Below are 27,026 nucleotides of genomic sequence, written 5' to 3'. Positions count from 1 at the left end.
TACTGATTATAAAAAAAATTTAATATTAAATAAACTTTGAAGTGAAGTGAAGTCGCTCAGTCGTGTCCAACTCTTTGCGACCCCGTGGACTGTAGCCTACCAGGCTCCTCCGTTCATGGGATTCACCAGGCAAGAGTACTGGAGTGGGTTGCCATTTCCTTCTCCAGGGATCTTCCCAACCCAGGGATCGAACCCAGGTCTCCCACATTGCAGGCAGATGCTTTAACCTCTGAGCCACCAGGGAGGCATAACGTACAAACAGTAAGACGGACCCATTTTAGCTGCTCAGTCTTAGGAATTTTAATAAATCCACACCAATCAAGATACAGAGCAACTCAATGTCACCAGAAAGGTTCTTCATACCACTTTGCAGTTAATTCTTCATCCCTTCCTCACCCTTGCTCCTGGAAACCACTGATCTACTTTTTGTTATTATGGATTAGTTCTGTCTGTTCTAGAATATCAAATAAATGTTACTATGTAATATGAATTATTCTCTAGTAGGCTTCACTAGGCATAACGTTTCTGCTATTCCTTCATATTGTTACATACTCCTTTTCACTTTGAATAGCAGTCCATTGACTGAATGTTCTACAATCATTTATTTGTTGGTGGACATTTGTACTGTTTTTAGTTTGGGACTACTGTGAGCAAAAACATTATGAACATTTATGTGGTGGTTTAGTCACTAAGTCATGTCCGGCTCTTGTGACCCCATGGACTGTAGCCTGCCAGGCTCCTCTGTCCATGGGATTCTCTAGGCAAGAATACTGGATGGAGTTGCCATTCCCTTCTCCAGGGGATCTTTCCAACCCAGGAATTGAACCTGGGTCTTCTGTATTGCAGGCAGGTGCTTTACCAACTGAGCTGCAAGGGAAGCACAAGTCATTTTGTAGACAATGTTTTCATTTCTCTTGGATAAATGCCTAGGGAATTGCTTGGTCTCACGATAAGTATATGTTTAATTTTATAAGAAACTGACTTTTTATACTCTTAATAGCAATGTATGAGCTCACATTGCTCTACATCCTTACCAAAACTTAGCCGTATCAGTATTTTTTAATTTTAGTCATTCAAATGGGTAAAATGGTTTTTAAAAGAGAGTCATGTATTTGGAAATTAAAACACCTATTTCTAAATAAATCGCAGATCAAATAAGAAATAACAAACTAGAAATCACTTACAAATGAGTTATGGTGAAAATACTACATATCACAACTTTGTGGATGCTGATAAAGCAGTACTTACAAGGAAATGAATATTTACATTTATATTAGAAAATAAGAATGGCTAAAATTAATGAGGTCCACTTAATAAAAATAACAACAAAGTAATATCAAAGAAAACGGAAGCAAGAGAGGAAACAACAAAACTAAGGAAATAGAAAAGAAAGATATAACAGCGTGTGCATGCATGCTAAGTTGCTTCAGTCATGTCTGACTTTTTGCGACCCTATAGACGGTAGCCCTCCAGACTCCTTTGTCTGTGGAATTCTCCAGACAAGAATACTGGAGTGGACTGCCATGCCCTCCTCCTGGGGATCTTCCTGACCCAGGGATCAAACCCGTGTCTCTTATATCTCCTGCAATGGGAGGTGGGTTCTGTACCATTAGTCCACCTGGAAAGCCCAAGATATGTTAAGAGTCTCATAAAACCAAATCTGTGCTCCAGAAAGATTAACAGAGTAGCCTCTAGCAAAGGTCAAGAGAAAAAAGGGAAGATGGGAATTCCAAGGAAAACAATTCCAAAAAGTGTTGCTAATGATAAAATGTCAGATTTCAAGCAAAAGTTAGAATTTTGAAAATATGCATCCATTACATGTGCTAGACATCTTCCCAATACTTAAAGACACTCCTGATATGATCTGTGCTGATAATTTCAAATGTGGTTTTTTAAAAATAATGCAAATAAAAATCTGTCAAAATGTGTACAATCTAAAGATGGTAAGATTTATTTGTAGATAATACTTAAATGGGAAAAGCAAAACTTTAAAATATTTAGAAAATAATCATAAAGAATAGCTTTATGACATTAGGCCAGAGAACAATTACTTCAAAAGACAAACAGAAGCACAAAACCATATAGGCAAAGGCTGAATTGACTGCATTAGAATGAACACTTCCATATAATAAAAGACAGCATTTACAAATTTAAAAAGACAAGCCATAGACTGAAAAAAGGCAATGTAAAACAGACAAAGGATTAATATTTAAGATATGTAAAGAAATAACTTCTACAAACAATAAAAAAATACAATTTTTTTAAGTGGGAAAAAGGGGTGAAGAAATAATTCACAGAAGAAAACAAAAGACTTTAAACATGAAAAAATGCTTAACCTTACCAGTAGTCAGGGAAATGCAAATTAAAACAATGAGATAAGATATTCCATCTTTTATAATGGCAAAAATAATGTCTAATTATACCAAATATTGCCATAGAAAGAAAGAAAGTGAAGTTGCTCAGTCGTGTCCAACTCTTTGCGACCCCATGGACTGTAGCCTACCAGGTTTCTCCGTCCATGGGATTTTCCAGGCAAGAATACTGGAGTGGGTTGCCATTTCCTTCTCCAGATCTTCCCAACCCAGGGATCGAACCTGGGTCTTCCACATTGTAGGCAGACGCTTTACCATCTGAGCCATCAGGGAAGTCCAAATATTGCCATAGACCAAAGGAAACTCTTCTTTTGGTGGAACGTAAGTTGGAATGCCAGTTTGGAGAGCAATCTGGCAATATTCCTTGGAATATTTTTTCCAGTAGTCACATACGGATGTGAGAGTTGGGCAACAAAGAAAGCTGAGCGCTGAAGAACTGATGCTTTTGAACTGTGGTGTTGGAGAAGACTCTTGAGAATTCCTTGGACTGCAAGGAGATCCAACCAGTCAATCCTAAAGGAAATCAGTCCTGAATATTCATTGGAAGGACTCATGTTGAAGCTGAAACTCCAATACTTTGGCTACCTGATGTGAAGAACTGACTCATTTGAAAAGACCCTGATGCTGGGAAAGATTGAAGGCAGGAGGATAAGGGGACGACAGAGGATGAGGTGGTTGGATGGCATCACCGACTTGATGGACATGAGTTTGAGAAGCTGATGGACAAGGCCGCAAAGAGTCAGTCACTTGAGTGACTGAACTGAACTGAGCTGGCAATAATTCACTAACACTGATGTCATATATCCTCATGATTCCACTCTTGGGTATGTACACCTAGGAAAGCCTTTCAGAGGTGAACAAAAAGCATATGTAAGTATGTCCACTGTAAATGTTAGAAAAAAATCTTAATATGTTTTGCCAGGAAAACAACAATAGATTAAACAAATTGTGACAGAGCCAGAAAATGGAATATCATACAGCCGTCAAAATGATTACATCTCGAACACATAATTAATACTGCATACAAAAATATAGATTCAGGAAGATATGTGCAGCATAAGGCTATCTATGTAAAGTTCTAACACATACAAAATAAATAATATGGATTGTTATGGCCACATCATATGCAATAAAAATGTAAATAGGTACATGGGAATGATGAATATTAAATTCAGTATAGTGGTTCCCTCTGGGGAGGCTTTCAGAGGTGCACAAAAAGCATATGTAAGTATGCCCATTGTAATAATATTCACAATAACAAAAAGTTGGAAAAAATCTAAATATCTTTAGCCAGGAAAACAACAATGGATAAATAAATTGTGATAGAGCCAGACAATGGAATATCATACAGCAGTCAAAATGATTAAATCTCCTGCCTGCAACGAGGGAGACCCAGGTTCAATTCCTGGGTCGGGAAGATCCCCTGGAGAAGAAAATGGCAACCCACTCCAGTATTCTTGCTTGGAGAATTCCATGGACAGAAGAGCCTGGTGGGCTATAGTCCATGGTGTCACAAAGAGTCGGACATGACTGAGTGACTAACACTTTCACACACATTTTCTGGGGAGGCAGAAAGCAGAATGAGACTAAAGAGCTAAACAGTTTTGACTATACTTGTAATGTTTTACTTCTTAAAAAACAAAAACTGCATGCAGCAAGTATGCCAAAAGGTTAGCATTTCAAAGCAGCCATCCATACTCATACTCCTCTCAATGTTTGAAATATTTCTCGATAATAAACTCTTGTGAAAATGTTTTGTCATTGGGAATGAAGAGAGGCACTGTCACTAATTTGATCTTCATCTTACAAATGCACTCCATCCTTAAATCAAGAAGCCTGGATTGGGGACAGTATGTGTGTGGTGAGGTAAGGTGAGAGAAAAAGTTAACATCTGTCAGGAATCATATGTATACGTCATATTGTTTAAATATCCTTATTATAGACATTATAAACGGTGTTCAAAGAGCTTCAGTAACTTGCCTAGTATGTTACAACGAGAAGAGATCACAGTGAGATTCAAACTGTATCTGGCTTCAGAGCCCATACTCATTGCCCTGATAGTAAAAAAGCTCTTCTTGGAGGTGTAATTAAGATGTGACCTAACTCTGTGCTCCAGGATGGAAGCAACACAAACACAATAGCTTCTCATCGAATCACACATGAGTATAGATCTAGGCAAGGAAGTGGTACTAGTGGAAACCTTTTAGAGAAGGAAATAACATGAGAAGTTTGGGTATTTTAATAATTTTCCTAACTTCTCTTTATTATTTATTCCATGGGTCATTTAGAACCTCTGCCTCTCCCTGGAAACTCTGGAAGTGACGCCAATTTTACAAATAGATTCCTCAAGACCATTAACTTATATAGAGGTTTGTTTGCTTGCTTTCTGCGTTGAACGTATACCTGTTGTCAGTAGCCTAACAACTTGAGAGTTTAACAGATATAAATACATACTTAAACATGCTTCCAAAATTATGAGGATAAATGCAAACACAAGAGACTCCCAGTCCTAGTTTAGGCTTTGGCTTTGTATCTTTAAGACAAGCACCATGGGTCAGGTACTTTTGTTTGTATTTACTGAGCCAAGATTCATGTAGTCAGTTCCGTTGGCCCTCATTCGGAAATTGGTTCCTTCATAGTTCCCCTTCCTGTATTATTATTATTGATTTTTGTCTCCTGGGAAACCAAACCTCGCTCTAATTAGAGAATGAGGCCACATTCTGAAGCTGCAGATTTCGTTCTTTGCCCTGGACTCTTCCCTGGACTGTTTCGGACCCTCTGTAACAGGAGGTCTGATGGTCAAAGTTGTCCTTTCCTCTTAGCCTTGGCAGAAAGCCAATGCCTAAAGCTATGAACTCCAGCTTTTATCTTCCATCTGCAGGGTGACTCAATCCCAAGCAAAGTAAAAACTAAAGATGTGGAGACATGCACCTCAGAGACAGCTGTGGGAATCAGATTGGATCTGCACTCAAGCCTGCTAGAAATAAAAGACCACTGACTTGGCATTTGGATGGAAAGCTTTGCCAAGCACACACACAGGCAGGCGTCTTCTCTCTCCTTCTCTCACTCACACACACACACATGCATGCACATAGGCACACCTTTTAGAGGAGAGGCTCTGAAAAATTCTCCACATATGGCAAACATATTTTAGGGGAAGCACCATGACTAGAGGCCAGTGGGAAAGAAAGAAAAAGAAAATAATGAGAAAAATCTTCAATAAGTCTCAATCATTCCAGTGAGACTGCTGAGAAAGAATGCAAAAGACTGGAGATAAAAATAATTGATAAAATCAGCATCTCAACATAGCTAAATTCTTTCCCTATTTCAAACAATTACTAGAACTTACTCTGGTAGACAACAATGGCCTGCGGAACTGGTCTCTATATTTATCCGTATGTACTTTGCTTAACACAGTAGATGAACATGAAAAGAACACTTATGTAATGTAAAAAAAATATTTTTTTCTAACTCACAATTTCAAAAATTCTTCATTTTACTTGTAAATAATTGTGTGTGTGCAAATGCAAGAATAACCGATTTTAACTGGCATTGGCTCTCAATAGTTTGTTTTCTAAATTCCTATCATATTTTATGATCAACTAAATGCTTAAAAGCACTACAAAATTCCCAATATTAAAAAAAAAATCTCTTGTTATAATTACATAACTGATCTCTAATTTATCTGTTTTATAAGTTAAGAATTTATTTATCAAGTTTTCTCAAAACAATATTCTAACTTCTGCTTTAATAATTCTTGATAAAATTTAATCAGATCATTTGAACACAAAATAACTTGTGATAAAAAGTGGTGGAGAGGAAGAAACACTGACCTGATGTTCTCAGGGACCTTATGATTGAAGGGTTTTCTAGAAACGGAGTTTGGATTTTTGCCTTGAGGGTAGAATACTGGAGTGAATTGCCATTTCCTTCTCCAGGGACTCTAACACAAAGCCTATACTATAATAAAGTGTTGAATATCTCATGTAATTTATTGAGCACTGTACTCAAAGTGGAAAACAGATTGGTTATGTCTTGATCATTTACCCTGGTGATCTTGTGGCTGACTTGGAGCTGCCCAGTATCACAACAGAGTATCTTTCTACACATTATCAGCCAGGGAAAAGATCAAAATCTAAAATTCAAAGTACAGTTTCTACTGAATGTATATAGCTTTCAAACCATCATAAGTTTAACCACTGTAAGTCAGAAACTGTCTATATAACTTGCAAAAGTAGTGCCTTTAATTAAGGTTCATGTTTATGCCCAAAAAGGCTAATTTTATAGTGAGTAAAAGAAAAGCTGATTAACATACTAAAGGCATGAAAAAAGTGGTAGCACAAAAGCCGAAAGTTTTAAATAAGGAAAGATTAACTTTACAGAAATAAAACGATCAACAAATCAAAAGGCAGGAAAAACAAGAGACTTAAGATCCATAATCAAATGTTATTTGTAGACCTTACTTGGATCATCATTTAAATAAGCCAACTATAAAACACATTCTGGGAGAACCAGCATAGTTTGAACATGGACTGGGTATTAGATGATAACATGGGATTATCATTAACTTTGTTAAGTCTGATGACACTATTGTGGTTATGTAAGAAAACTTCCTGAATTTTTAGAAAGGCATGCTGAAATATTTAGGGCAAGAAATGCCATGATGTGTGATATCTGCTATAAAATACTTCAACAAAGAAAACAACATGGGATCTTCCATGGTAGTCCACTGATTAGGAATCTGCCTTCCAATACAGTGGATGTGGGTTCAATCCCTGGTCCAGGAACTAAGATCCCACATGCCTCAGGGCAACTAAGCCCACATGCAGCAACTAGAAGCTGCTGTAGGCCACAATGAAGATCCAGCATAGCCAAATAAATAAATAAATAAAATTGGCAAAGATAACCATGAAGAAGCATATTAAAAAAAACTTGGAGAGACAAATGACAAAATGTTAATAAATGATGGGGGTAAAGTATACTATTCTCCTACTCTTCTACATATATTTTAAGTTTTATTCATTAAATATTTTAAACAGGAAAGAAAATCTGATACAATAACCAGTCTACCCACTGAGCTGTAATAATGTTGGTTGCCTGAGTTAAAGAAGGAAATGGCCCAGACCAAGCATGTCTTGAGGACAGAAAGATATAAGTTGTGGAATATGGGCTGATGAGTACTCTTCTCAAATTTTACCTGGCAAACTATCGAAATTCCCCCAAGGGAGCTGAAGTCAGGGATGGTAAGAGGGGACCTGTGAGACAGTTTAGAGGCCAGCGAGGAAACAGGCAGCCCCAGTTGCCTCCACTCTCTGACCTAGACCTACAATCAGTTGGGGAACCAGAGAGCTCACTGTGTAACATAAAAAACCAAAGGGAAGGTGAATTTTATTATCCCTCACTTTGAGTTCTTAAAAAGCTCCCCATATTGTGAATTACTCTTTCAATTGCTATTTTGAACAACAATATACCATGTGGAAGAAGATATGTCAATATTTGCAAATTGTTATATATTTATGGAGGTCACTGCCAAAAACCCTTTACAACAGAGAACATATTTAAAATAGAGTAGTTCCTTCTGGGGCCATGAGCTCAAAGTGCAAGTACTGGATGCAGTTGTACATACGCCTTTAATTCTAAAAGTTGCTTTAAAAAACAGTCTGACAAGTGGCTACTTTGCAGAGATTGGACATTTTCACCTAGAATAATTAAGGAAATAGAACATAATTTTTAAAATTGATACAACCACTATGGAGACCAGTGTGGAGATTTCTTTCAAAGAGCTAGGAATAAGACTACCATATGATTCAACAATCCTACTACTGGGCATATACCCTGAGGAAACCATACTTGAAAAGGACACATGTACCCGCATGCTCACTACAGCACTGTTTACAATAGCTAGGACATAGAAGCAACCTCGATGTCCACTGACAGATGAATGGATGAAGAAGTTGTAGTACATATACACAATGGAATATTACTCAGCTATAAAAAAGAACATATTTAAATCAGTTCTAATAAGGTGGATTAAACTACAGTCATTATATAGAATGAAGTAAATAAGAAAGAAAAGAAATGAATGTCATATATTAACATGTATATATGATCTCTGTTCGTTTCCAAGGCAAATCATTCAGTATCACGGTGATCCAAGTCTATGCCCTGACCAGTAATGCTGAAGAAGCTGAAGTTGAACAGTTCTATGAAGACCTACAAGACCTTCTAGAACTAACACCCCCAAAAGGTGTCCTTTTCATTATAGGGAACTGGAATGCAAAAGTAGGAAGTCAAGAAACACCTGGAGTAACAGGAAAATTTGGCCTTGGAGTACAGAATGAAGCAGGGCAAAGGCTAATAGAGTTTCAAAAAGAGAGCGCACTGGTCATAGCAAACACCCTCTTCCAACAACACAAGAGAAGACTCTACACATGGACATCACCAGATAGTCAACACCAAAATCAGATTGATTATATTCTTAGCATCCAAAAATGGAGAAGCTCTATACAGTCAGCAAAAACAAGACTGGGAGACTGTGGCTCAGATCATGAACTCCTTATGGCCATATTCAGCCTTAAATTGAAGAAGGTAGGGAAAACCACTAGACCATTCAGGTATGACCTAAATCAAATCCCTAATGATTATACAGTGGAAGTGAAATTTAGATTTAAGGGACTAGATCTGATAGACAGAGTTCCTGATGAACTATGGATGAAGATTTGTGACACTGTACAGGAGACAGGGAGCAAGACCAGCCCCAAGAAAAAAGAAATGCAAAAAAGCAAAATGACTGTCTGAGGAGGCCTCACAAATAGCTGAGAAAAGAAGAGAAGCAAAAAGTAAAGGAGAAAAAGAAAGATATAAGCATCTGAATGCAGAGTTCCAAAGAACAGCAAGGAGAAGTAAGAAAGCCTTTCTCAGTGATCAATGCAAAGAAATAGAAGAAAAGAATAGAATGGGAAAGACTAGAGATCTCTTCAAGAAAATTAAAGATACCAAGGCAACATGTTATGTAAAGATGGGCACAATAAAGGACAGAAATGATAAGGACCTAACAGAAGCAGAAGATATAAAGAAGAAGTGGCAAGAATACACAGAAGAACTGTACAAAAAAGATCTTCATGACCCAGATAATCACGATGGTGTGATCACTCACCTAGAGCCAGACATCCTAGAATGTGAAGTCAAGTGGGCCTTATGAAGCATCACTACAAACAAAGCTAGTGGAGGTGATGGAATTCCAGTTGAGCTATTTCAAATCCTGAAAGATGATGCTGTGAAAGTGCTGCACTCAATATGCCAGCAAATTTGGAAAACTCAGCAGTGGCCACAAGACTGGAAAAGGTCAGTTTTCATTTCAATCCCAAAGAAAGGCAATGCCAAAGAATGCTCAAACTACCACACAATTGCACTCATCTCACAAGCTAGTAAAGTCATGCTCAAAATTCTCCAAGCCAGGCTTCAGCAATATGTGAACCGTGAACTTCCAGATGTTCAAGCTGGTTTTAGAAAAGGCAGAGGAACCAGAGATTAACTTGCCAACATCTGCTGGATCATTAAAAAAGCAAGAGAGTTCCAGGAAAACATCTATTTCTGCTTTATTGACTATGCCAAAGCCTTTGACTGTGTGGATCACAACAAACTGTGGAAAATTCTGAAAGATATGGGAATACCAGACCACCTAACCCGCCTCTTGAGAAATCTGTATGCAGGTCAGGAAGCAACAGTTAGAACTGGACATGGAACAACAGACTGGTTCCAAATAGGAAAAAGAGTACATCAAGGCTGTATATTGTCACCCTGCTTATTTAACTTCTATGCAGAGTACATCATGAGAAACGCTGGGCTGGAGGAAGCACAAGCTAGAATCAAGATTGCCGGGAGAAATATCATAACCTCAGATATGCAGATGATACCACCGTTATGGCAGAAAGCGAAGAACTAGAGAGCCTCTTGATGAAAGTGAAAGAGGAGAGCGAAAATTTGGCTTAAAGCTCAACATTCAGAAAACAAAGATCATGACATCCGGTCCTATCACTTCATGGGAAATATATGAGGAAATAGTGGAAACAGTGGCAGATTTTACTTTTCTGGGCTCCAAAATCACTGCAGATGGTGACTGCAGCCATGAAATTAAAAGACGTTTACTCCTTGGGAGAAAAGTTATGACTAACCTAGATAGCATATTAAAAAGCAGAGATATTACTTTGCCAACAAATGTCCATCTAGTCAAGGCTATGGTTTTTCCAGTAGTCAGGTATGGATGTTAGAGTTGGACTATAAAGAAACCTGAGGGCCAAAGAATTGATGCTTTTCAACTATGGTGTTGGAGAAGACTCTTGAGAGTCCCTTGGACTGCAAGGAGATCAACCCAGTCCACCCTAATTGGAAGGACTGATGTTGAAGATGAAACTCCAATACTTTGGCCACCTGAGGCAAAGAGCTGACTCATTTGAAAAGACCCTGATGCTGGAAAAGATTGAAGGTGGGAGGAGAAGGGGACAGAGGATGAGGTGGTTGGATGGTATCACCAACTCAATGGACATAAGTTTGAGTAAACTCCAGGAGTTGGTGATGGAAAGGGAGGCCTGGTGTGCTGCAGTCCATAGGGTCACAAAAAGTCAGACACGACTGAGCGACTGAACTGAACTGATGGAATCTAGAAAGACCGTACTGATGATCCTGCTTGCAGGGCAGCAAAGGAGACTCAGACTTAAAGAACAGACTTTTGGACACAGTGGGGAAGGACAGGGTGGGATGATTTGAGGGAGTAGCAATGAAACATATGCAGTACCATATGCAAAATCAAAGGCCAGTGGGAATTTGCTGTATGACACAGGGAACCCAAAGCCAGTGCTTTGTGACAACCTAGAGGGGTGGAATGGGGACAGAGGTAAGAGAGAGGTTCAAGAGGAAGGGGCATATGTATACCTATGGCCCATTCACATTGATTCATGGCAGAAACCATCACAGTATTATAAAGCAATTATCTTCTAATTAAAAATAAATTCTTTAATAAAAGAGTATCACATAAGAATCAAAAGAGAGCTTATATCAAAAACAGCTAAGATGGAGTGAAGATGGTATGCCTTGGAATATGCATTAGGTGACTCAAAAACTGGCTCTGATAATTACTAGACTGGCTCTGATAATTATAACGTGAGAGAGGAGTGTGAAGAGTTTGGATAATTGTTTCATGAAATATGAGAGGCACCATCTTTTCAGAGAAAAGGTAGGAATGCTTCCGAGGTAGGACAACCAGGAGGGTGAGACATCTAAGGACACCTAGTATGAAGAAGGTAAGTCCTATGGAACAAGCACCTGGAGGGTAAGAATGATGCACAAGCAATACCTCCAAGTATTGGAATAGCAGTCATGTGGAAGACAGAGTTTATTTATTGTGTATTTTCAGAGAGAAGTTAAGTGAGTGGCTGAACATTACAGGAAGGCAGATGTTTGTTCAACATAAGCAAGTGCTTAATAACAATTAGATCTGTCCAAGATTCAATCTGTAAAGTCATACGTAAAGAAAGCCTTCCTGACTTTCCTTAGTGAAAAAGGAAACTGAGGTAAACTGCCTTTAAAAGTCATGTTAATGATTAGATTCTATTATTCTTTCAGATTATCTCTAATCTGGCAACAAGTTTAAGTTGATAATTGCATTTATTTTTTTGAAGATATTTTTCTCATTCATTACATATTTTTAAATGGTTGCTCTGTGTGAATCATTACATTAAGTTCTGTGGGTGATTAAATATGCATAAAAATAATGAGTGTCAGAAGTTTATGGTCAAGAAAGGAGTTGTACACATGTATAACACATACCACACTTGCATACATGTTAAATTATGCCAAAACATGTATAACATACTATTCCTTGGCTGGGGTTTGTCATCAGGTTAAAGAAAACATGTAATGTAAAGCATGATTCAGTTAAAACTCTCATCTTCTTTGCTAGGGAGTCTCTTAAGTGCTCTGTCTCTAGGCCAGATTATCCGCCTGTCCAAGAGCAAACTGATTCATCCATAGTAAAGATATGAGTCAAATATTCTGGCTTTGTTCTGAGGCCTTTCTTGGCTTGGACTCAATATACTGGATATCATCTTCCAATTTCCCAGCTAGCTCTTTCAAATCTTCTCAAAAGTTATTATACAAAGAATGAACAATAGGAATTATCCAATAGACTTTCCAAATGCAATACCCAGCAAAGCAACACTGCAGTTATGTAAAACCATCAGTTACTAAATTCTATCCCTCATCACCAGGAAACTAGTCAACAGCATGAATTCATCAGTTTGAATGCAACCCAATATAGAAAAACAATTCTTGAGTTAGAAGTAATAATGGGATACAATTTTTTGGTATATGAAACATTATAAACTTACCAAGTACAGTTCAGGAAAAAGCTGAAAATATTATTGCATTATAATAATACTCAATGATATGAATACAGGGAAAAATGAAAATGAAACAGTTACATTTGATGAAGTCACCTTTGAATGGTCAAAAAAAAAATTACAAACAGGAGCTATATAAACCACTGAGTTTTTTCCTCAAATAATCTGAAAATAAAAGTTTTCTCAGTTCTAATCTGGGAAGCTGACCTGAGATTGCTGGAAAAGGATGCTCTTCTCTGGGTTTATGCCACAAGCGAGAAGAGCAGCAGTCATGTCCAAGATGCTCTGCCGGAGGATGGTTGGGTCTTGGGGGACAGTGATGGAATGTAGGTCAACAATACTGTACAGCACAGAGTCATGCTCGTCCTGTAACCTCACCCAGCTCTCAATGGCTCCCAGATAGTTGCCGAGGTGGGGGATTCCAGTAGGCTGAATGCCCGAGAATATTCGCTTCACGGCATCTTTCTGGAACAAAGGAGAACAGACAAAATTGTTTTTGAAGCAGAATCCATGAATCTGATGCCCATGTTACCACAGCTATGATGGCTACCCCTATTTTTTTTTTAATGAAATCTGATAGTCATCATCCTTATGCATTTCTTTTGTTCCTACTTGGTGCAAACACTATGTTAGGTGCTATTAGGGGACAGAAGATGATAATATATATTTTTTTTCTTTTTGCACTCAAAACCTTACAAATGCAAAGGCATATAAGGAAAGGTCTGTATCTTCAATCTAATTGGAGATAGAAGATATGCTTATGAAAATAAAAGGAACAATACAACATGACAACACAGTCATGACCAGTTTGGAAAGATAAATAGTGGGGTACAGGCAGGAATTCCCAAGAGCAAAAATGACTGTGGTTCTGGTGGTCATTACAAAGACTTCAGACATAGAAGTGAAATTTCACTGGCGGTTAAAGAGGCTCCAAGGGTTTGTTATGACATGATTCACTCGTTGTGCAGGTAAGGCAATGAAGGCCATAGCATTAGGGCTAAAGGCTACTACTACTTAATTCAGTTTTCTTTAAAAATAATTGCTGATATAATTCAATGTGCAGAATCTTGGGCTAAAATTTAGGAAATCTACATTTCTGATATTACTTCTTGATAAAGTTATTTAACATTTTCATGTTTTGGTTTCCTTTGACTTTTGATAAAATTATACTTGTTTTTTTTTAAATTTCTTCAAAATAAGTTTTTAATTTTGCATAATTTTTAAATTATAAAATCATTTTTGACATGCTTTCCCACTGACCTAATTTGCTGTTATTGAAGTCATAATAGGAAGTGAGAAAAAAAATGTGCCTCTGTACTTGTAAGATTTTGCATGCAAAAAAAAAAAAAAATTTGTTTGCCATACCATGTGGCTTGTAGGATCTTAGTTCCCTAACCAGGGATTAAACCTGTGCCCCCTATGGTGGAAGCATGGAGTCCTAATCACTGGACTACCAGGGAATTCCCCTGCAAATTTTTTTCAAAATATATTTTCTGTCCTTAATACAGAGTGAAAAAATATCATGTTTCCTTTTAATCATTTTGCATTCTATAGTAAAAAACTAAAAATGAATGTATATCAATAAATGTGTTATAACTAAAAGGATCTGAAAAAATAAAATGCATCCTTATCATTTTTAACAATAGTAAAAATATTACTAAAATAGCCACAATTTACTAGAAAACTACTATGTTGCTGGTATTTATGCTCAATGCTTTATATGCATTAATGTATTTATCCCTTATAATACACAATATGGTAGGCATATGATTGCCTCCAATTTGCAGACGAGGAAACTGAGGTTCAGAGATATTAAGATATCGACCATGATCACACAACTCATACATGAGACTGCAATTTCAAGCCAAGTATCACTGACTGCAGAGCTCATGTTTGCTCCTTCCACAGGCTATCATGTTTTGCTTAGCCACCAACTACTCAAACTTTTTACATTCATTGCATTATTTTGCAACTTCTCTGTTGCCAAAAAAAAAGTTATGGGTGAAAAAGAATATTCTTATGTTTACTAGTGTACAAGTTTCTCTAGTGTACATAGTTAGGAGGTGAATTGCTGGGTCATACGGCTCAGACAGTAAAGAATCTGTCTGCAGTGCAGGAGACCTGGGTTCTATCCCTGGATTGGGAAGATCCCCTGGAGAAGGGAAAGGCTTCCCACTCCAGTATTCTGGCCTGGAGAATTCCATGGAATCTATAGTCCAAGGGGTCGCAAAGAGTCGGACACAACTAACCGATTTTCACTTCACTTCAAGGTATGCATTCAGTTCAGTTCAGTAGCTCAGTCGTGTCAGACTCTGTGCGACCCCATGGCCTGCAGCACGCCAGGCTTCCCTGTCCATTACCAGCTCCTGGAGCTTCCTCAAACTCATGCCCATCGAGTCAGTGATGCCATCCAACCATCTCATTCTCTGTCGTCCCCTTCCCCTCCCACCTTCAATTTTCCCAGCATCAAGGGCCTTTTCTAGTGAGTCAGTTCTTCAAGGTATGCATGTCTTTTCAATTGTACTACAGTGTGCTGAACTGTTCCTAAGTATGCAGCTTCTACCACCAATTCCTGTTGGTCCACATCCTCACCGACACTTTGCCAGTAGTTTTAATTTTAGCTAACTGGTGATATAAGGTAAAATCTCATTACAGTTTAATTGCATTTCTTTGATTATTTATTAGAGAAGCTGAGAACTCTTATTACAGTTATTGCTATTTTAATAACCATATTGCTCTCCCCTGTGGAGAGCCTATTCAGGTTATTTTGTCTATTTTTCTGATGTTGGAAAATGTTTTTATTGATTAAAGAATTTTTGTATATTCTGGATCCTACTATTTTGTTAGTTACATGTGTGGCCAATATAGTCTCTCCTTGTGTGGCTATTTGCTTTTTTGTTATCTTTCGATAAAGAGATGTTCCTAATTTTACCAAATATGTAATCTTGATTACAGATTTTTATGTCATAGAACAAATCTTCCAAAACCCCAAGTTTATGAAGATATGTGTATACATATATAAAACATATATGTATGTGCATGCTTTAAAGTTTTATCTTTAAGTCTGTATCAATTTGGAGATTTCTACATATGGTGTGAGGCAAGCGTCTGCTTTATTTTCTCTCCTTTTAATTTTTCCCTATGTGGATACCTAATTATTCTAGCACCATTTATTGAAAAGATTGTCTTTCCCCACTGCTCTAGAATTCCACTTCAGCATAAATCAAATATCTCTATATGTCTGAGTCTGTATCTGGTCTTTCTATTCTGTCTCATTGGTTCACTGGTCTCTTTATCTATTTCTGTACCAGTATTACAGTTGTCTTTTTAATAAGTCTTGGGACCTGGTGGAACACGTCTTTCTGCCTTATTCTTCAATAGTATCTAAACCACCCTTGGTCTTTTACACTTCTCAATGCATTTTAGAGTCATCTTGTCAAGTTCTAAGAGAAAAAAAACCTGTTGGCATATTTGATTGGGATTACATTGAGTCCATAGATTGCTTTGGGGAGAACCAACATCTTTATAATATTGGGTCCTCCAATCTTGAAAACCATACAGCAAAAGAGAATTAATGCGAAACATGATGACTATAGTTGATAACACTGTGTTGTATAATTGAAATTTTCTAAGCGAGCAGAACTTAAATGTTCTCCCTCTCACACACACAAATATGTAAGGTGTTGGTTGTGGTAATAATGAGCTTGATGGGGGATCTTTTTTTCCTTAATTTATTTACTTTTACTTGAAGAATAATTATAATATTGTGTTGGTTTCTGCCATATATCAACATGGATCAGCCATAGCTATACATATGTCCCCTCCCTCATGAGCCTCCTTCCCATCTCCCACCCCATCCCACTCCTCTAGATTATCACAAAGCCAGAAAGGGGGGTCTTTGCACAATATATATCAGGTTACCATGGTATATGTGCACTTTAAATATCTTACAATTTATTTGTTGATATATATCAACAAAGTTGAAATTTTTAAAAAAAGAATGTAACATTTACCACAGACTTTATACATAATATTAGCTCCTAAGAGCTAATCTACTTCAGATATGTGAGTGCTAAGACTACTTACATTTTTCCCTTTCCTATTCCCTAGAATTTCAAATCCTATAAATACAGTCTATTTTCCCCATATCTGCTTATTTTCCTCTTTATTCTTCATATGACAGCTATAAAATAGAATGCTACATCATAGTTCCATGATCCAGAATTGTGCTTGATCCAAGCACTCAGGAGACCTAAAAGATTTGTGGCTCTGAGAATATGAAAAATACCTTTTAAGTAACTGAGACCAAATATGATTTGCACTTAGAATCATACACACACAGACACACACACACATACACACACACTTGAGGCCCTTAATGACTAATTCCTGAAATCATAATTTAGAGACATTATTTTAAAAATAGTTGGTAGATGAGAACTGAGGCTAAGGGACAGAGGTGGGGGCTGGAAAGGGAGAAGGGGAGAAAGAAAAGAAAGGGAGAGAGAAGAGCTAGCATAGAATAAGTACCTATCAGTGACGCTTTCTCTAGTACCTTAGGACCATAGTAAGCCCTGGGTTCCTGATATGGGAGTAAGTAAAGGAGCTTTCAGTGAGGTTAAAAATGATTAATGGGCTTTAGGGACTGATTGATGGAGACAAAGCAAAGCAGAAAAACAAGCTCTGCACTTAATAAATGAAAAGGAAAAAAAAAAAAAACAAAACCATCCAGAAACGCTTGACCTAGGATGAAAGGGAACTGTTTATGGTCATGTAAAAGATTATGAGGACCAGGACTATCAAGCTGGGGAAAAAAAAAAAAGAATATGTCCACACAAATTCCTCCATGTTCAGGAATTATCCCCCAGGACAAACGGAGACACTAATTCTTGAGAAAACTAGAAGAGAAAAGCACTAGAGGACAGACTGTGGGAAAAAAAGAATTGTGACCAGTGGGAATGAACTAGACATGATCTAATACATCTTTTTCATTCTCTAGTTTCTGTGATTCTATACATCCAGGCAGAGGGAATGATGTTATCAAGAAGTAAGAGCAACAAGAAATGGTTTGTTCAATTTTCCAGGAGCTATTAAGAAAATACAGGCTCTAAATGAGAACTGGATTCCTGGCCTTAAAAATATACAGAGAGTGTCTTGCTCTTCTGCGGTGAGTTTATGTTCCCGTCTGTTCACCCTGCAAGAGTCAGCAGGCAGCCTGACGGCATGGCAGGGGAGATACGCCTGGTACCATGAAATCATGGGGCTGGAATGTGGCGTTTGGGTGGTGGGAGGATGGGGGTTCTGTGTTCAAAAGCAGGAGAGCTGGAAAAGAATGAAAATGAAAGGAGCATGGGCTTCCCAGTGGATGGGAGGCAAACCACAAAGAAAACAGCTTCAAGACCAGCCCACAGGCGTTCACTCCTCAGGCAGGCTGGAGCATCAACCTTCGCTCCCTTCGCAGTGCACAGAGACTAAAAGGAAGGTCCGTTTTACAAAATAAGTCTTCATTTTTACTTCAGATGTATTTCTTTAACAAAGGCCACTTCCAGTCAGTGCAGGCCTTGGCTCATTTTGTAACAGAATTAGTATCACCAATGGGTAGCTTCAGCGCTGAGATTTGATATATTCCAGAAGAGAGGACGGGAGTTTGAATTTGAATCAGAGGGAGAACCAATTTATCAATCTGACGGATATAGCTCAAATCATTCCTGTTATAAGGGACCGAGCACATTCCAAATTCGTAATTATCATAACTTCAATGATTGCATCCAAAAGCAGTTGAAAAACCCCAAGCTGCTAATTATGGCAAAAGATAATTTTTCTAATCAACTAAAGAGAGCTTCTGATTTTATTCCCAATGCATAATATACATCCAAAAAAGGCTGCCTACAAGCTTAGAAACACTTTCAACTTTGGTATGGAGGTGGCAACCGAAGGCTTCAACTAAAGATTTCAAGATTCTTATTACAAAGTCCTGCTTGTGTCCAGCTGGAGTATCAATTGTGTATTCATCATACCTGTTTTAATTATAGTCGATGGTAGACCCAAAACTTGGCTGAACAACCATCATGTCTACCTGGTTCCATGAAAAGCATGTTATCACAGACTGTGATTAGAAAGGAATCAGCATTATCAACTAATTAGGCTGAAAATCTCTTTTTGTAAATCTGTTTATTCTGCTAAATAAAAAATACAGCTTAAGGAGCTCTCTGTTAGGGTTTCTCAATTCTATCATGTATATCACCCTATCAGGTATACCTAGGCCCCTTGCATATAATTTTCAACACTTCCTTGAAAATGTCTCTACCACCAACTAGTGATTTAAGAGCTGAAACATAGGAGACCCAGCATTGAAAAATAGCACTTCCATCCTGGCTGGGAGGATCCAGGTGCTTCTCTGAAGCTTTCTTTGGCCACGGCTCAGCATTGTTCTGCCACAGTCAGCGCTTTCTTTCAGAAAGCACAGAGAGCCAGGAGCCTGGTGAGAAAATGCTGACTCAGCACCAAGGGAGAGAAGGAAAAAAAAAAAACAAAACTGGGTTCATTTCTGCTTAGAAATGAAACCAGATGCTCAGACCTGAGAATCAATATAGTAAATATTAATTCAATATAAGAGAAAGCAGGTCTTATGTCACCCTCAAACCAGAAGCAATATGTAGGCCAGCAATTAAAACTGTAGGAAAAAATCATTATCAAAAAGAAAAAAAGAGCAGTGACTTATCCATTAGACTGCGAGTTCCATAAGGGCAGGGAGGAGAAGCACTTACCACATATTGTTAGGCCAGGGAAGTAGTTTGAAAGGAATAAACTTGAGTTTTCACAGTTTTCTATAAACTTTTTTAAGCCACCTCCAAATTTTAAGAGCTGGGCACCTGTCTCCCACCCCACGCACTGTGCTGTCCTTCCATCACAGAGCAGAATGCTTTCACAGATGTATTCTTCATTCTTGTGCTGAACTCAAGCAATCAGAAAGATTCCCTGGCACTTGCATGGACTTCACGGCATGTGACGGAGGCAGGAATTACCGGCCTTACTTTCCAGGAAGGACACTGGAAGGTTAACTAACCTGCGCAAGATCACAGGCAGGTGGTCAGATCTGAATCTCAGCTCTCAGAACTGGACTCGCCCACCTTCTCACTGGTCTGCGTCCAGGTTAGAACTCCTTGACTTCAAGGTCGGCCTGAACTTTAACTACTTTCACCCCCACCCATAGCTCCCCTCTCCACACACATGCTTCTCAAAAAAAGGGAAGGTGTGCTTCTCAGAAAGGGAAGGAGATGTTTCCTGAGAGGCCCAGGTAACAGCCGGTGGCATAGCTGGGACCAGAACCCAGACCTCCAGAGCTAGACTCACCGGACCACATGATGCTTTTGTAATTATATTTATCACATTCTTTTCTCCTGCAGCTATTTCTTTTGCACCTCAGCATATCTTTGGGCTTATTTTCTTCACGCCTTTCTTTTCTGTTTTCTTTCTCACGCATCAGTGAATAGCACCTCAGTCAGTGTCTCCCCATCAGATGATGAAATATAAAATCTAGGGGCTCTGGCTCCTAGGAGAGAATGCATTGTCACCCAAGGGAAGCTACGTTATGTTGAAATGCAAAGCTTATATGTAGGTATGGAATAATCTGGCAAGTCCTTCTAGTTTTTATTGGAAGAGTGACTCAAATATATTATCTAAATAAAACATAAATAATTATAACATGATATGTAGTGAGAAACACTTTTAATTTCTAACAATAATACTGCTTCTTAAACCAAATGAGCCAGGGTCAAATTCTTGACATAAACATCTTAACCACCACTACATAATTTATTTTTACATTGAATGGAACAGTAAATACAGGCAAGAGATCAAGAATACTAAAATTTTTTAAGTATAAAGAATGATCTGAAATGCTTAAGAAAAGTTTTTCCCCATAAGAAAATTTGAACATTGATCTTAAGTGTTAGAGAAATCATTGCCTAGAAAGATACTTGTTTTTTAATCGTTGCCTTTTTTGGTAAAATACAGGCTTATGCATGCATGCTTGGTCATGTTCAATTCCTTGCGACCCTATGGACTGTAGCCCACCAGGCTCTTCCATCCATGGGATTTTCCAGGCAAGAATACTGAAGTGGGTTGCCATTTCCTCCTTCAGGGGATCTTCCTGACCCAGGGATAGAACCCGAGTCTCATTTTCAAATGGAATGTTCTTACTAGATATGTCCAACATGTAGAAAAGTCCAGAGAAAAGCTTGGTGTACAGACAACAGTAGAGGCAGTGAAGGAGCCCCAGTAGTCAGCACCCCGTGGGCTCTTCTGCCTGCACTCCAGCCAGCCTCTTGAGGAGCTTCCTAGAGCACAGGTTTGGAAACAACTTGATTCAGTATATTTTCAAAATATTAATATGTTGTTGAAAAAATATTCCTCCTCAGGGTAACAGGAAATATACAGAAAAGAGATTTTTCACAAAAAAGGCTGAGACAAAAATGTAAATACCACATACACAGACTTAGCTGTATGTATACATCTTTTCCTTTCTTTCTCTGGGGTAAGGCTTGGACATTATGTGACCATTAATCCCTTTCCCAGTTGTCCTCCATTATCTTCCATGAGGAGCTGACCTAGTTACTTGCCATTCTTGTATTGCTCATTCCCCTCTGCCCTCAGCCTGGATATCCTTCACCCTCGTCTCTGCCTGGAGAACCACCCCCGCCCATAGTCTTCAAGGCCAAACAATCTTTCCCTGATTTTAAACTTGCTAAATATACCTTCTCCCTACCAAACACACACACACACAGTCACTCTCTCCAAGCAGAACAGATCCTTCTTTCATCAGTTCTTCATTATTGCACATATCAACCTGGTAACTTGGTAAATATTTTCTTATTCGCTTAGTAAATATTTTCCCACCTAGAATATGAGCTCTCCAGGGCTGGGGCTGTCTTTTTCATCATTATATCCCTAGTACATAGCAGTGCCAGGTACATTGTGAGCATCTAATAAGTGTTAGTGGAATAAATGACAAATCGCCCACTCCTACCCCTGACTTTGGCTCCATGTAAAGGGCAAAATAACTATACACAAAATGAACCGAATGTTCCAGTTATAGGTAGTTCCTAAACAAGTTATGTTCATGCTTGAAAACTGGTTTTCTGAAACTCAGAAACTCAATTCTTTAAAAGGCAGTTAAACTCCTGGAAAGCAGCCCATGGAAGCCTCATTGAACCCACAGTACTCCTGAAGGATGGTTTTAACAAGAGTATTTCAGCTGCACCTAAACACCATTCATAAAAATTCACTTTCTGTGGGAAAGTGAAATTCAAGTTCTGTTTTGGGACACACAAGAACTACCTACCCAGTGGTGGCTCTGACTTCAGAGCAGAAAACACTTAAGAGGAGCAATCTGGTAGGAAGAGCAGGCTGTATTTGCATACAGACTTTTGAGACTTGTTTACGATTATTTGGAGGTGGAGGGGACGACAGAGGATGAAATGGTTGGATGGCATCACTGACTCAATGGACACGAATTTGTGTAAACTCCGGGAGTTGGCAATGGACAGGGAGGCCTGGCATGCTGCAGTCTCGGACACAACTGAGCGACTGAACTGAACTGAACTGGAGGTGGAGCAACATGTGGGAGCTGCCTTCAGCATTATCAGCATACCTAACACTGATATTGTGTGTATATGGTCTGTCCTGGAGGTGGCTGCCCTGGCTGCCATTGTTGAGAAGAAAGTTCAGAAGGTTGAAGGCAGGCGCTGGAGCAGAGGTTCCCATTCTATGTCTCTGTACCTGCAATATCGCCTGAATAGGGACCTTTTAGAAATGCAGATACCTGGGCTCCAAGCCAGACCTACCAAAGGGGGGCTTATTCCAGGAGAAAACTTAAAGAGTTATGCAAGCTGTGCTTTGACAAGTCTTCCAGGTGACTCTGATGCTTGCTCATTTGAGAGGGGCTTTGGGGGCACTCATACGTAGTCTTAAAATTCACTTCAACTACTTACAATGAGGTACAAATGAAAACATTTGAATAAAAGACAGAAGATACCTTTTTAAGCTACCAGTTCTCAATCTTGTCTACACAGTGATCACCTGGGAGCTTTAAAAAATATCAATGCCTGGGTCCCATCCTCAGAGATTTTGATTTAATCAGTTTGAGATTTGGCGTGAGAATAGGGAATTTTTAAAAGTTCCCTGTGTGACTCTAATGTGTGTCCAAGATTGAAAAACCACTACTTCTAGCCAACTGCTACATAATTACTCTCCAAAACTGCCAACCTGATTGGAAACATAGAAACACACACACATAAACAAATACATACACACACACGAACATACAAATGGACTACAAAAATGTGAGAAGTTCACTTGCTTATAGTTTACATTTCAAGGTAATAAAATCCCTGAGCATTTATGCATTAATCCACAGTCAAGGATCCCTTTGGCTTCAGGCAGAAGTTCAGCAAATTATGGTCAACAGATTATGAAGGTGTGGCTAGACTCCCTATGTTGCTGAGAAAAGACCAAGTAAGCACACCACCTTCCACCATTAGGTAAACTTACTTGATAATGCCCAGTCTCATAAATCCTTATGGCTCAGGGATTCAAGAAGCTTCCCAGGTGGCACCTGTGGTAAAGAACCCACCTGCCAATGCAGGAGACATGAGATGCGGGTTCAATCCCTGGGTCGGATCCCCTGGAGGAGGGCACGACAACCCACTCCAGTATTCTTGCCTGGAGAATCCCATGGACAGAGGAGCCTGGCGGGCTATCGTCCATAGGGTCATAAAGAGTCAGACACGACTAAAGTGACTAAGCATGCAAGCAGGGATTCAAGAAGCACATATAGCCTAGACATTGATAAGAAAATAATCCCACTAAGATTTTGATATCAGAATTGTAATGGATAGAATACAAAATTATCATTGTATAGAATGCTCTTTTCTACCTATGTCCCTGTGTGAAAAATTCTCTAACGTCCTCTAACCCCTACAGAGTCTGAATTCAACACCCAGGCAGTTGTAGCTGGGTTTCATGGTCAGCTCAGTCAGTTGAGGAAAACCTGAACTAACCACTGGTGGCCCTGGATAAGTGAAACCAAGATGCCAGAAATTCTTACATCCAACAAATGAAGGAACTCCATGACCTCAGTGTTCTGAAACTTTGAGAGACAGCATGAATATCTTGCAGGGTTCCCTAGTGACTCATAAAGAATCTGCCTGCAATGCAGGAGACCCAAGTTTGATCCGAGGGTGGCGAAGGAAATGGCTGCCCACTCCAGCATTTTTGCCTGGAGAATTCCATGGACAGGGGAGTCTGGTGGACTTCAGTCCATGGGATTCCAAAGAGGCAGACATGACTGAACAGCTGAGCACACACACACACAATACTACAGACAGAGAAAAAAAAATTCTAAAGCTATTTTCTTGGTATAAAAATATTTCACCAAAAAAACACTGACTATCCTAAATACTACTAGGTGAAAGAAGTCTCATTTTGCAGGACCCATGGCTCTCTTTCTCATCATCCAACCTGTAGACTAACACAATTCCCAGGGTTGTTTGAACAGTATTTGTTTCAGTTCAGACCCTTCTGTCAGCTCATTCTGTTAAGTCAACTTTAGAATAAGTTAGAAAAATGACAAAGTCAAGCAGTAAAATATGATGACTGTGATAACTTGTCTGGTTATTTATCATGGTTAAGCAGTAGGCTTTAGCACCACACTGCCTGGGCTGAGTCCTGGCTTTATTACTTATATGGTCTTAAACATCTACAAAATGGGATGATAATATACCAGACTCACAGGGTAGATGACAGGATTGTGATGAGTTTATTAGTGTAAAGTGCTTAGTGCCTGGCATGGAGTAAGTTCTCCAGAAGTTATCTGCTCATTGATGGAGGTCAAATTTTTAAGTGTTTAAATATTTTCGCCCAACCATCCAACAATAGGGCTTCCTAGGTGGCGCTAGTGGTAAACAACACACCTGCTAATGCAGGAGACACAAGAGAGACAGGTTTGATCCCTGCATTGGGAAGATCCCCTGGAGGAGGGCATGGCAACCCACTCCAGTATTCCTTCCTGGAGAATCCCACGGACCGAGGAGCCTGGCGGGCTACAGTCCATAGGGTCACTAAGAGCTGGACATGACTGAAGTGATTTAGCGTGCACATATGCATTCAACATACAGAAATGTGTCCTACAGAAATACTCTTATTAGAATGTAAGTCTACCTGGCATTCCCTATATGACTAATGACAAAAGGGCTACAAGCAACTAAATGTCCATTAGGGAACACTAAATAGACAGCAGTTTTATTTTTAAATGATGGTATACTATGCAACAGATAGGAAGAATATAAGTACTAAGAGCACAGAGTGGAGATGAAGAGGCCCAACTCTTAAATCAAAGGGCCAAATCCAATACCAGCTCTGTACATACGAGCTGTGTTTCCCTGTGCAAGTCACTGAACTTTCTCATAAAATGGGTGTAATAATAGCACCCTCCTCAAGGCCTGAGAACAATGCTTAGCCCACAGTGGTTCTGTACAGACATTTATTAAACAGACGACTGCTGACAAGGAAGGCGAATACACATTTAACTTAACAGTGGTTACCTCAAAGAGTGGGAATATGCAATGATTACTTTTTTGACACTCTTGTATTTATTTAACTCTTTTTAAGGGCATGAACATTTTTTGTAGCCAAATTTAAAAAAATAAATGCCTGGTTTTACTGCATATGGCCTGACGATGATATAATTACAAGAGTCTCATACCAACAGGAATGTTAGGTATTATCATTTTCATTTTACATAATGGGATATAAAGACATGAATAAAGTGAAGTGATTGATTAAGCTCACACATGAAGTTATTTGTAAGATGGAACTAGAACGGAAACAACATAATGTAGTAGAAAACACATTTTGGGGATCAGACAGTCCTGTATCAGGTTCAATTGCTTCTACATATCCCAGCACTTTGTACAAATTCTTTAATCTCTCTGAACTTCTGTTCGATAATCTGAACAATGAGGTTAATAATAATAATGGCTAATATTTGTTGAGTGCTTACTATGTGCAAATACTCTAGCAAGAGCTATGAATGCACTATCTCATTTAATCCTTACAAAAAGCCTTATGAGGTAGGTAGTATTATCAACTCTTTTTTATAGGTGAGGAAACTGAGGCACAGAGGGGTTCAGTGAGCAGTGAATATCTAATAAATAGTGGAGTCAGGGCTTGAACAGAAGCAGATCAAATTCAGCTATACATGCTTCACTTAGTCCAGAGACTTGGTGCGCGCACATGAAGGAGAGGGACCCACTGCAGGACAGAGTGGACTCCTGGAACCACCAGCAAGCCCCCCGTGAGACCAGACTCTCTGTAGATACTTCAGAGGGAGCGTATGAGAATACAACAAAGCACTCAATAAATCATTTGCTTTTATCCCTCTGCTTCAATAAATGATGCTACCACCTAGACTGTACAACCTCAAATCTGCTGTAACTTTACGTTCACATGATGAACTTCTATGGGGATGTGTGACTCTCTCTCTTGCGCTGCACACAGTAAAGATAATTGCCCTGTGTACTTCTTGTTTTCCTTTAGAAGTGGTGGCCAGGACAGGGCAGGTGACAGGGCCAATGGCTCTTATTCATCTGGGCAGCAGCTTGGGTGCTAATTCTAAACACAGGTGGTGAGAGAGACCGCCAACAGGAAGGGGGAAGGAATCGCTGCTGACATGTGCAACTGGCAAGATTGATGGTTTCCCTCTCTCTTTCTCCCCAGTGCGTCGGCCTGGGGGCAGAGACGCAGGAGCTGCTGTGCTGGGGACAGTAAGATACACAGCGCAACGTCTACCTCGCGGCAACGCTGATTAATGAGACTGAAATGACACAGAAAACAGCCGGCGCTTCGGGAGCAGAATTCACAGGCCTTCCTTTCTTTAATGATTTCAACAAAAGCAGTTCCCATAAACAGCTGGGTTTGAACTGGAATACCCCGTGGTTACAGCAAGGCAGGGGTGTATTTGGTGGAATGTGTGGAGCAAAGGGTAAGGGTATAAGGGGAGTTTGTAATGAATTAAATTCACTTGTGATCACTGGGTACAAATCATAATGAATGAATTCCTTTCCTCTGTCTGTTTGGCTGAAAAATGTCATAAAGTTCTGGCTAAGATATTTACTTACCTAACCACGTAAAGAGGACATAGGAATACACCCACAAAGACTTTCCACCCCAATGGAGGCACTCATGTAGTTTTTTTAGG

The 27,026-nt window shown here is 39.1% G+C and overlaps 1 protein-coding gene across 2 annotated transcripts in view; it reads right to left on the bottom strand.

The window, feature by feature from the left end:
• Nucleotides 1-27,026, bottom strand: part of WARS2 (tryptophanyl tRNA synthetase 2, mitochondrial) — a 94,626-nt gene that overhangs the window by 38,312 nt on the left and 29,288 nt on the right. Inside the window, exon 2 of one of the 2 annotated variants that reach the window (XM_052637407.1) lies at nucleotides 12,977-13,234. In XM_052637407.1, the coding sequence (XP_052493367.1) occupies nucleotides 12,977-13,234 (258 nt within the window). The remainder of the gene's footprint in view (nucleotides 1-12,976; nucleotides 13,235-27,026) is intronic. The other variant, XM_052637409.1, reaches the window with a different exon arrangement.

Source organism: Budorcas taxicolor, chromosome 3 (genome assembly GCF_023091745.1).
Source record: "Budorcas taxicolor isolate Tak-1 chromosome 3, Takin1.1, whole genome shotgun sequence".
Lineage (NCBI taxonomy): Eukaryota > Metazoa > Chordata > Mammalia > Artiodactyla > Bovidae > Budorcas > Budorcas taxicolor.
Note: the sequence above shows the minus strand (reverse complement) of the source record. Positions and strands in the feature narration are given on the sequence as shown.